Source organism: Salvelinus fontinalis, chromosome 28, assembly GCF_029448725.1.
Source record: "Salvelinus fontinalis isolate EN_2023a chromosome 28, ASM2944872v1, whole genome shotgun sequence".
Lineage (NCBI taxonomy): Eukaryota > Metazoa > Chordata > Actinopteri > Salmoniformes > Salmonidae > Salvelinus > Salvelinus fontinalis.
In genome coordinates, this window is record NC_074692.1 from 12,476,189 (window position 1) to 12,488,549 (window position 12,361).

Genomic DNA, 12,361 nt, shown 5'->3' on the forward strand with positions numbered 1-12,361 from the left:
TCATGAGCTTAAATTAAAGAGCCCAGAAATGTTCCATATGCACAGAAACATATTTCTCTCAAATTTGTTTACATCCCTGTTAGTGAGCATTTCTCCTGTGCCAAAATAATCCATCTACTCGACAGGTGTGGCAAATCAAGAAGTTGATTAAACAGCATGATCATTACACAGGTGCACCTTGTGCTGGGAACATAAGGCCACTAAAATGTACAGTTGTCACAACACAATGCCACAGATGTCTCAAGTTGAGGGAGTGTGCAATTAGCATGCTGACTGCAGGAATGTCCACTAGAGCTGCTGCCAAATAATTTAATTCTCTACCACAACTTTGTTTTAGAGAATTTGGCAGTACGTCCAACCGGCCTCACAACCGCAAACCATGTGTAACCACAGATGCCCAGGACCTGCACATCAGGCTTCTTCACCTGCGTGAACGTTTGAGGCCAACCACCCAGACAGCTGATGAAACTGAGGAGTATTTCTGTCTGTAATAAAGCCCTTTTGTGGGGAAAAACTCATTCTGATTAGCTGGGCCTGGCTCCCATGTGGGTGAGCCTGGAAGGGCATAGGCTGCGCCACTGCCCAGTCATGTGAAATCCATAGATTAGGGCCTAATGAATTTATTTCACTTGACTGACTTCCTTATATGAACTAACTCTGTAAAATTGTTTAAATTGTTGCATGTTTTGTATCTAGTTTTGTTCAGTATATGAAAGTATATGAAATGTTTCCAAAACTGTATCACGTGTATTTGCGTTTAGACAGAGCATTTGGCCCGCATCAGAGCATTTTCCACAAGGCTAAAGGGGACATCCAATGGCTCAATGTAATGTAATGGAATTGGAGTCATGAATAAGGGCAAATGGTTGGCTTGCTAGAAGAGATTTTATTATTTTGTTTCAGAAAATGTATACATAACAGTGTAGAAAGTAACATTATACAAATAGCAGAAATAACAAAACTATTTATGTACACATGTCCCATGTTTTATTTGCTTTGTTTTAATTAGCTCACAGCTGATCTGCATTCACACGACAACAGCTGCATTGAAGCACCAGGCTCTATTCCAGGGGTATTCAACTCTTAATCTGCGAGGTCCGGAACCTCCTGGTTTTCTGTTCTACCTGAATTAATTGCACTCAACTTAGTCCCTAATTAGAGGTGAACAATGAAAAACGTGGAACTGGCTTCGAGGTCCAGAGTTGAGTTTGAGGGCTCTATTCTGTCATGAAATCCATCAGCCCAATAACAGAACTACCTGTATTGGGATTAACAGTGTCTTCCCAGAGGTGAGATACACTGCAAGTAGCAAGAGCGTCAGAATGATGTTGGGGTCACTCATCCTCCTCTTCTTCATCATCTACCTCTTTCTTCAGGGTGCAGCTCAGTACTGACTTGCGGATCTCTGATCTCTCTGCTGCACAATGAAAGACAAACAAAACAGCCACAGTATAGTTTGTTCAATTCTCAGTTCAATGGTTTGAAATCAAACTAGATGGTAATTGTACATGAATTACAAAAGCAGTGTGACTTGCTTTACCTCTTTAAAAAGTATTTTTGTGGTAATGGTAGAAGTTTAAAAATTTTACTTTACCATTTAAAGCAAAGTAGTTTTGAAGTGTGTATGGTTTTGAAAAATGTTATAGTAGTGGTATTGTCTGCAGTAGTAATGATGGTGACTGGTTATAGTTGAAAACATAGGTAGAAGAAAGGTTAGGATAGCCTGAACATATGAAAGGTTGTTTGGTATTCCTAGCTTGAACAGTTCAAGAATTACTGTTGGGGAGTTATTTTATGCACATTTATGCAAATGTATTTAGTTCTAGTTTATATGTGTTATAGAAGTAGATAGCTTGAATGTTTTAAAGTTGGTCTTGTAGCTTAATTGGCCAAGGAGCAGGACCATTTTCAATTGCTACCTCTGCATTTCTTTGGTTCTCATTCAAACCTATGTTAATTTATGCACATTTTAAAATGGTTAGTTCAATTATAGTATCAAATGTATTGACAAGCAATCTAAGTATGGTCAGTCAAAACATATCAGCGTTGGTTTGGAGTTAATAGGTTAAGCGGTGAAAGAGGAGAGATCTAGAATTATACTTTCAACCATTCTAGTGGATGGCTCTTTTTTGCCATTGAAATGCATTGGTATCCATACCAACGGCTCCGTTTGGGCTGCTCGATGACGCAATATGTAAGAGCTGTTAGCTAACATTAGCTAGCTGCTTTCCATCACTCTAAACTGACAAATAGCTGTAACCTTTAAAACCTGTTTGGGATAGGGGGCAGCATTTTCACTTTTGCATGAAATGCGTGCCCAGAGTAAACTGCCTGCTACCCTGTCCCAGATGCTAATATATGCATATTATTAGTAGTATTGGATAAACACTCTGAAGTTTCTAAAACTGTTTGAATGATGTCTGTGAATCCAACCAGGAAGTGGGAAATCTGAGGTTTGTAGTTTTTCAAAGCTTGGCCTACCGAATACACAGTGTCTATGGGGTTAAGTTGCACTTCCTAAGGCTTCCACTAGATGTCAACCATCTTTAGAAACTTGTTTCAGGCTTCTGCTATAAAGGAGGGGCTCATGAGACCTGTTTGAGTCAGTGGTCTGGCAGAGTGTCTCAGTCTCGTGACGCGGGCTCCAGACAGAGTTTGCTCTCGTTCCAGCGCTTTTCTAAAGACAATGGAATTCTCTGGTTGGAACATTATTGATGATTTATGTTAAAAACATCCTAAAGATTGATTCCATACATCGTTTGATATGTTTCTACGACCTGTAACGGAACTTTGAGTTTCTGTCTGGACCTAGTGCTCATGAAGATGGATTACTGGGCTGAACACGCTAACAACTAATAGCTATTTGGACATAAATGGACTTTATGGAACAAATCAGTCATTTATTGTCAAACTGGGATTCCTGGGAGTGCATTCTGATGAAGATCAAAAGTAAGTGAATATTTATCATGTTATTTCTAACTTTTGTTGACTCCAACATGGCGGAAATTTCTTTGGCTGGATTTGGCTCTGAGCGCTGTACTCAGATGATGCTTTTTCCAACATTAAAAAAAATAAAAAAATCTGACAGCGGTTGCATTAAGGATAAGTCTATCTTTAATTCTGTGAATTACACTTGTATCTTTTATCGATGTTTATTATTAGTATTTCTGTGGCTATCTGCAAGATCACCGGATGTAATCAAAACATTACTGCACGTAACGCGCCAATGTAAACAGATTTTTGGATATAAATATGCACATTATCGAACAAAACATACATGTATTGTGTAACATGATGTCCTATGAGTGTCATCTGATGAAGATCAAAGGTTAGTGATTCATTTTATCTATATTTCTGCTTTTTGTGACTCCTATCTGTGGCTGGAAAATGGCTGTGTGTTTTTAATTTGCTGTATTGGACTTGTTAATGTGTGAAAGTTACATGTCTAAAAAATATTTTTTAAATTTCCCGCTCTGCCTTTTCAGCGGAAGGGGTTCCACTAGCAGAACACCTGCGCTAGAAAGGTTAAATTGGTCAAATATATTTTTGTTCAAACGCCAGATTTGAATAGCAGAGAAGTAGAGGAAGATTTTATATACTGTAACTTTTTGTCTAAGGGTTCATAAATTCAATCTGGAGTGCCAGAGTGTACTCAGTGCCCTCTGGGCGTTTGTAAATTCAGAGCGTTTCACTCTCGGTGCGTTCAGCGCACACACTGGACGCTCTGGCCGAGGTGTAAGGTTGATCCGAGCGTTCTGGTCACAACGGCAGCCAAGCACCCAAGCTAACTGGCTAATGTTGGTTAGCTAATTCCAGACACAATTGAGGAAACACCTCACTCTGACCATTTTACTCATCCTATTTCTAGGTTATCCAAAGTGTTGGTGACTAACTTAACTGTTGGTGACTAGTCCCATTAAAGTGAATGAAGATAGACAAAAAGACAGCAAAATTAAGTTTAAAAATATGAAAAAGTTACGCAAGCACACCATTCCAGACCTTTCTGCACATTAAAGTTTGAACGGCATTTCTATCTTAAACAGTGTAAGAGGAGTAGCGTACAAAATAACAAAAAGTATATTTGCTTTGGAAGTCCCACCAAATTATAGCTTCTCTGTAACCTGGTTGTTGCCTATTCAAACTTACTAGATTACTAGGCATTTTGTCTGCAATGAGAAAACCGTGCATGGGTAAGGAACTGATGTACAAAAATAAAGCAAACCATTGCATACCTTCACTCTGACAGAGGGGGAGCATCCGGTGGAGCTGCTGAGTATTGTATCGGACCAGAAATTTCTGACATGTCCGGATCGTTCCTGCATAAAAGTAGACATTGAATTTGCAGTTAGTTACCCTCAGTGCAAAATATATATCTTTGTTAAATTGATGACGGCACTAGATCTGGTATATATATTTTAAAAAATTGTACACAGTTTACAATGTTCAATTGTAATTAGTATGCTTTGATTAACTGAACAAACTTCTTTCATATAAGCCCTCTTAGGTGGAAGACAAAACAGTTCAAATAAAAACAAGTTGGAAACCTGTCTTTTTTTGTGTGCAAATAAATACAAATAATGTATGCATGCGTGTCACTTTTACATCTCAAATATCAGCTACAACTTGTTCATGCAAACGGAAGTTGGTCTGTCTTACCTCCCACATGCAAACAGTTCAGAAAACATGGCACTCTTTGCCCTCGGATCTCTAGACGGGTGATGAATGGCAATGCAGACCAGATGAGTCTGTAGTGGCTCTTCCGACAGCGCAGGAACACAATTCCAGTGTGGGCATTCAGATATTTCACTGAAAAATATAATTTATTCATTACTTTTATGAATTATCCTCAGCCTTTTTTACCCCCAGACAATTTACCCCATCCTGGATGGAAAGCAATTTGTGGTTAAATCAAATTGGGTTTGTCAAGTGGTTCGTAAACAACAGGTGTAGACTGACAGTGAAATTCTTACAGGTCCTTTTCCAACAATGCAGAGTTAAAGATAAAATGAAAAAAATGGAAATAGTGACAAAAGAATAAACACACAGTGAATAACAACATGGCTACCCTATATATAGGGAGTATCAGTACTGAGTCGATGTTCAGGGGTACGAGATAGCTACCCTGATTATGTATACTGAGCAAAAATATAAATGCAACAATTTAATTGATTTTACTGAGTTACAGTTCATGTGGAGATCAGTCAATTGAAATAAATGCATTAGGCCCTAATTCTATGGATTTCACATGACTGGGAGTACAGATATGCACATTTTTTTTTTTTTAATGGCCCTCAGGATCTCGTTACGGTATTTTTGGTTCATTCAAACTGCTATTGCAAAAAATAAAATGCATTTAAAATAAAAAAATAGGGGGCACTCGTTTACAACGTTGACATCAGCAAACCGCTCGCCTACACGTGGTCCGCGGTTGTACGTACTGCCAAATTCTCTAAAATGACATTGGAGGCAGCTTATGGTAGAGAAAAGAACATTAAATTATCTGGTAAGAGCTCTGGTGGTGGATGGATTATCTTGGAAAAGACAAAAGCTCACTAACAGATGTAAACAAATTTGTGCACAAAATTTGAGAGAAATAAGCGTTTTGTGCATATGGAACATTTCTGGGATCTTTTATTTCAGCTCATGAAACCAACACTTTACATGTTGCGGTTATATATATTTTTTTGTTCAGTGTAATTAATAATTGAAAATTATTCAGACCCCTTCTCCACATTATGTTGTAGCCGTATTCTAACAAAAAAAAAAAAAGTTGATTTACACACACAACCATCATAACAAAGCAAAAATAGGTTTAGACATTTGAGCAAATGTATTAAATAAAACAGATATACCTTATTTACACAAGTATTCAGACCCTTTGCTATGAGACTCAATTGAGCTGAGGTGCATCCTGTTTACATTGATCATCCTTGAGGATGTTTCTACAGCTTGATTGGAGTCCACCTGTGGCAAATTCAATTGATTGGACATTATTTGGAAAGGCACACACCTGTCTATATATATAAAAAAACAACACTGTTGTTAGTCCATGTCAGAGCAAAAACCAAGCCATGAGGTCAAATGTAATGGCCGTTGAGCGACAGATCTGAGGAAGGGTACCAAAACATTTGTAGCATTCAAGGTCCCCAAGAAAAGTAGCCTCCATTCTTAAACGGAAGAAGTTTGGAACAACCAAGACTCTCCCTAGAGATGACTGTCCAGCCAAAACAGGGCAATCTGGGGAGAAGGGCCTTGGTCAGGGAGATGACCAAGAGCCCGACCGTTCCTCTGAAGATGGGAGAACCTTCCAGAAGGACAACCATCTCTGCAGCACTCCACCAAATCAGGCCTTTATGGTGGAGTGGCCAGACAGAAGCCACTCCGTAAAAGGCACATGACCACCCGCTTGGCGTTTGCCAAAAGGTGTCCAAAAGGCCCGACCATGAGAAAGATTCTCTGGTCTGATGAAACCAAGATTGAACTGTTTGGCCTGAATGCCAAGCTTCACGTCTGGAGGAAACCTGGCACAATCCCTACAGTGAAGCATGCTGGTGTCAGCATCATGCTGTGGGGATGTTTATCAGCAGCAGGTACTGGGAGACTTCTCAGGATTGAGGGAAAGCTGAACGGCGCAAAGTACAGAGATCTTTAATGAAAACCTGCACAAGACCTCAGACTGGGGTGAAGGTTCACCTTCCAACAGAATGACCCTACGCACACAGCCAAGACAACGCAGGAGTGGCTTCCGGACTCAAACATCTCTGGAGAGACCTGAAATGAGTTGTGCAGTGACGCTCCCCATCCAACCTGACAAGAGCTTGAGGATCTGCAGAGAAGAATGTGAGAAACTCCCCAAATACAGGTGGCAAGCTTTTAGCGTCATACCCAAGAAGACGAGGCTGTAATCACTGCCAAAGGTGCTTCAAAAGTACTGAGTAAAGGTCTGAACTTCATGTAAATGTGATTTGTTTTTGTAATAAATTAATTTCTACATTGGTTTTGCTTTGTCATTATGGAGTATTGTGCGGAGGGGATTTAAAAAATAATCAATTTTAGAATAAGGCTATCACAAAACATGGAAAGAGTGAAGAGGTCTAAATACTTTCCAAATGCACTGTGGGGTGGGGGGGTAGAGTGACTACGCAACAGGATTGAGATATAGCAGCAAAAAAAAATGTTGTGTCAGTATGTGTGTTGGTATAAGCCTAAGACTGTGTGTGCAAAGAGTCATTGCAGGTAGTCCGGGTAGCGATTTTGTTAGCTATTTATCAGTTATGGCTTGGGTGTAGAAGCTGTTCAGGTTAGTGGGCTAAGTGCTTTCCTCAAGGGCACAACAGCAGTGGTTCGTACCACCAGTAGCCCCCTAGCTGCACGTTGAGTTCCAACAATATCACTTATCTTATGTAATGTCAGCCAGTGGTGGGAAAAGTACACAATTGTCATACTTTAGTAAAAGTATATACCTTTTTCAATAGAAAGATACTCAGTAAAAAGACTACCTGAGTAAATGTCAGTGTTTGGTTGTAAATATACTGAAGTGTAAATCATTTCAAATTCCTTATTAAGCAAAGCAGATGGCAACATTTTCTTGTTTTTAAAATGCACGGATAGCCAGGGGCACACTTCAACACTCAGACAATTGACGCATGGGTTTAGTGAGTCTGCCAGCTCAGAGGCAGTAGGGATGACCACATTCTCTTGAAGTGCATGAATTGGACAGTTTTCTTGTTCTGTTAAGCATTTTAGTACTTTTGGGTGTCAAGGAAGCTGTAGGGAGTAAAACGTACATTCAGGAATGTAGAAGTAACAGTTCCAATAAATAAAGTACAAAAGCAGTTTACGCCACTGTCAGTTAACTAATCTGAATTGTTATTGTAAACCTAGTCTAGCATAGTGGGCTGCAAGCTCTTTTCAAGTATATGCTATTGCATCATTAACGTTACTTTAATTGATCAAATCACATTGCTTAGCTACACAAAGTGGACTAATTCCCTTTATCAATACCTGAGAATCCGAGGCTGCACAGTGCAGCGCCATAGTCACCGTGCGCTCGAGCTACTGCTGTTTTTGTGGCAGCGTAGATGGCTCGGTCATCTAGCAGTAACAGATTGCGTCGATCTGATACGCAAACTTCACACAGCAAATATCTGCGAAGAAAGGCGTTTGATCAGGAGGGGAGAACTTTATAATTGTACACATTAGCAACATGTAAATACGAGCAATTTTACCTGGATTTTAGTCGCACCATTTCGCTGACCACATGTCGATATTTCTACTTCCGTGTTGGGTAATTTAACGAATGACAACTCGTGGTGGGGCTCAAGATTGATTGGCATCATGATAAACCAATCGCGATCTTTTACCAAAATAACTTTACTGCCCAGATGCACACTCAGAGGAGCTCGAGTCCAGATTGTCTTGGCTAGAATGGATACAGTTTATGTCCTAACTGTTGTCCTACCCTAATTATCCTAACCTGCTACGAAAAGTCAAATCTGACAAAAAATGTAGCCTATGCGGATGACTCAACACTATACACGTCAGCTACTAACTACAATGAATGAAATCACTGCAACATTTAAAGAGCTGCAGTTAGTTTCAAAATGGGTGGCAAGGAATAAGTTAGTCTTACATATTTCAAAAAGTTAAAGCATTATATTTGGGACAAATCATAAACTAAACCCTAAACCTCAACTAAATATTGTAATAAATAATGTGGAAATTGAGCAAGTTAAGGTTACTAAATTGCTTGTAGTAACCCTGGATTGTAAACTGTCATGGTCAAAACATGTTGATACAACAGTAGCTAAGATGGGTAGAAGAATGTCAATGATAAAAGGCTGCTCTGCCTTTTTAACAACACTATCAACAAGGCAGATCACACCTGGACTACTGTTCAGTCGTGTGGTCAAGTGCCACAAGGAGGGACCTCGGAAAATTACAATAGGCTCTGAACAGGGCAGCACGGCTGGCCCTTAAATGTACACAGAGCACTAACATTAATAATATGCATGTAAATCTTTCATGGCTCAAAGTGGAGGAGAAATTCACTTCTTGTTGACATGTTGAATGCACTGAGGTGTCTGTTTAAACTACTAACACACAGCTCGGATACCCATGCATTCCCAACAAGACATGCCACTAGAGGTCTGTTCACAATCCCAAAGTCAAAAACAGACTATGTGATGCGCACAGTACTGCTTAGAGCCATGGCTACATGGAACTCGATTCCACATCAGGTAACTGATGCAAGCAGTAGAATCAGATAAAAAAAGACACCTTATGTAACAGTGGGGACTGTGAAGAGACACACACACACAGACACACATTCACATGATAAGACACGTATACATGGATGTGGTATTGTAAATATGTGGTAGTAGGATAGTGGCCTGAGGGAACACACAATGTGTTGTGAAAAGTGTTCTGAAATGTAATGACATATTTTAAAATGTATATAACTGCATTAATGTTGCTGGACCCCTTGCAAGCAGCTAATGGGGATCCTTAATGAATACAAATACAAATATCATTTCTAATCAAAACCAATCCAAACCCCTTTTACTTGGCTTCTGCCAACAGAATATATAACTACTGTAGTACTACTGACATTTTTACCTCTATATGCAATGTTTCCCCCTTTGACTGTATTATGAAACTGAGTTTAAGTTGTTGACGTGTTTTTTCTTATTTTTCCTTTTCCCCCATTAACATTTATAACTCATAACAATTTCTTATTTGCCATTTCATGGACAATTAAGTGTCAACAACTCAGCATAGATGTTTTTGCTAGCTGTTGGTTTCTCATGATTTAGTAGTCCACCACTTTTTTTCCACACCAACTGTCAAAACTTGTGTTGAAGCCTATTTTTATTTAACTAGGTAAGTCAGTTAAGAACAAATTCTTATTTTACAATGACAGCCTACCCCGGCCAACCCTGGGCCAGTTGTGCGCCGCCGTATGGGACTCCTGATTCCGTCCGGTTGTGATACAGCCCAGGATTGAACCGGGGTCTGTAGTGATGCCTCTAAAACTGAGATGCAGTGTCTTAGACCAATGCGCCACTCAGGAGCCCTAGCAAGAGAAGGTCTCTCTGTCAGCTGAGAGAAAAACCCCACCTGTTGCTTGAAAACTGCAGGTGAAAAAACAGGGAAAACAACAAGTGAATCACACATACATAAGATACAAGACAATGAGATTGTTGCCACAGTTTAGGACTGTACCCTTTTATGAACAACTTTTGTTTAATGCAACAAAAAAACTAGAGACAGAGTTTCGCCAGTTTAATAAGATTCAGTTTCAATAAAGGAAAAACAAACACATTTCCAATAAACATATGTGATTATATACAATATTTGCATCTTTACAAATCAAAATCTTTCTTACAAAACACAACAACACAGATAATTTAATATATACAAGCATTTGCTGAAGTGCAAAGAACCCCATACCCCTTGGGGTATATGACATCTTAAAAATATATAGATTTTGCAATTATTTAAAAAATGTTAGGTAGTGAACACATCACATCCACTACCTTCACATAACAGTAATAAAAGTTGTTGCCCTCAGAAAAATAAATGCAGCTTCATAGACTTGAGGACATTCGAGACAACATGGAGATGGGGTTATGGAGCATCGCAAGGTAAAATGTGATAGTGTGTACAATCCTGGTTTGTGTCATCTTTATCTGTAGGAGAGAGCAATGAATGGAGAGTGTAATAGGTGGACTCCGTTGTGCTCACAAGATACCTCCACTCCCCCCCTGTCACAGTTCAGGACAAGGCCTAACTCCACATTGGTTAGCAGGGGTCCCACCCCCTCCCCCCACAGATCAACATTGGTATCCTGCAGAGACCATGGAGCTCCTGGCCTTTCTCGTGGGCCCCCACTTGAAAGCTCCCCCACTTTCCGCATGCCAACTAGGCTTGGCCCCCCTACGGCACCACCAGCTGCCTCCTGAAGACCTTGGAATAGAAACAGCAGATCAACTTGAAGCTCCAGAACGTTTTCCTTTGACAGCAAACTGTATCTGTGGAATAAAAAGGTGAAGAGGGGAGTCAGGACCACAGTACTTTTGCCTCATAATCACAACTTTCAGTTTCCATAGATAATGGAATATAGTTATATAAAAAGTTGAGGTAATACAGCTAAGTAAGTATATCATCATGTCAACCATGACTCTTACCGTGTGGGAAGCTTGCGTTTTGCCATGTAGGAAAGGACAGGCTCAATGTTCAGGTGTTGAGGATTCAGCACACGGAGATGAATCTCAGCTCTCATTACTGTCACTGACAGAACATCCTGACTGAGAAGGAACTCCATGTCTGTATCTAGTGGGGGGGAAAAACATTATGTAAGGCCTAAATGAAAGAAGTACCACTCAGAATGTGACAGTGGCCCCATTTCTCCTCACTAGAATGAATGTTATCTTCTATAAAACCTAAGTCTGAATTTAGATTCTTTATTGTAGGTCTGTCTACATAGGCTTACTTATTTAGTCCAAGAGTAGGCACAATAAATGGCTGAGTATCTACTTCAAATGCCTGGATTTAGATTCCTACCTCCACTGATACGACCCTGAATCCCCTTGACGCCTCTGCAATGGAAACGTAACTGACAGCAACGATAGACCTGTCTGACAAAACGGAATAGCGGTTGCTCTGGATAGACTGCACGCCGTAAACCTCCTTGGGGCATTGAAAGCACCCGAAGACGATGTAGCTGTGCCAAATCCATCGGGAGAGCGTTGGTTTCCATCCAAGGCACTGCCAACAGTGCGCAATGTTGCCGCTGTGTCGCCTCGCTCTCCCGTCGCCACCGTCTCAAGATATCTGTGTGTAAAGTCTTGTGTCCATCCTGAAAAGTGGATGACATTGACAGTAACTCCTTAACCGCGCGACACTGTACTCCAATTAAATGAGTAGTCATAGATAAGCACATTAAGGCAATCCAAAATAAGGCTGTAAAAGCCATGGTGGTGGGTGCGTAGTTGGAGTGCTCTACTAGAGTTGTACCAGCTCCGTCCAGTGGTACAGCTTTACTGAAAAGGACCGCTTATCTCCGTGGTTTAAGGGGTATGCCCTTACGCTGACAATGGCCGGGCATTCTGCCACTTAGAATTTTAATTCTGTTTCTCCACACCCTGTTTTTTTCGTGCCCTTAACCACCTATTTGCACCCCACTGGCCCATAAAATGCGTTTGCATAATAAGGCACCCGAGAACACCTACTCCAGTCATTCAAATTCAGCTACGCAACTAATGACCCTAATTACACTATATTTGGACCACCAAGAATGGTTTCATTTAAAAGACAAACAAAAGGCACAGAAACCGAGATTACTTTCTATATGGATAGC

General features: G+C 40.2%; 2 protein-coding genes across 2 annotated transcripts; both read right to left on the reverse strand.

The window, feature by feature from the left end:
* Positions 1–866: 866 nt before the first annotated feature.
* On the reverse strand, positions 867–8,335 carry pop5 (POP5 homolog, ribonuclease P/MRP subunit). Its single transcript, XM_055886619.1, has 5 exons — positions 8,229–8,335; positions 8,005–8,147; positions 4,657–4,806; positions 4,233–4,316; positions 867–1,417 (listed from the first exon to the last, which is right to left on the reverse strand). The coding sequence occupies exons 1-5, from the start codon at positions 8,246–8,248 to the stop codon at positions 1,335–1,337; spliced, it is 480 nt and encodes a 159-aa protein (XP_055742594.1). The 5' UTR covers positions 8,249–8,335; the 3' UTR covers positions 867–1,334.
* A 1,928-nt stretch (positions 8,336–10,263) lies between these two features.
* LOC129825813 (uncharacterized) lies at positions 10,264–12,126 on the reverse strand. Its single transcript, XM_055885951.1, has 3 exons — positions 11,566–12,126; positions 11,190–11,334; positions 10,264–11,033 (listed from the first exon to the last, which is right to left on the reverse strand). The coding sequence occupies exons 1-3, from the start codon at positions 11,975–11,977 to the stop codon at positions 10,688–10,690; spliced, it is 903 nt and encodes a 300-aa protein (XP_055741926.1). The 5' UTR covers positions 11,978–12,126; the 3' UTR covers positions 10,264–10,687.
* Between the last annotated feature and the right edge of the window lie 235 nt (positions 12,127–12,361).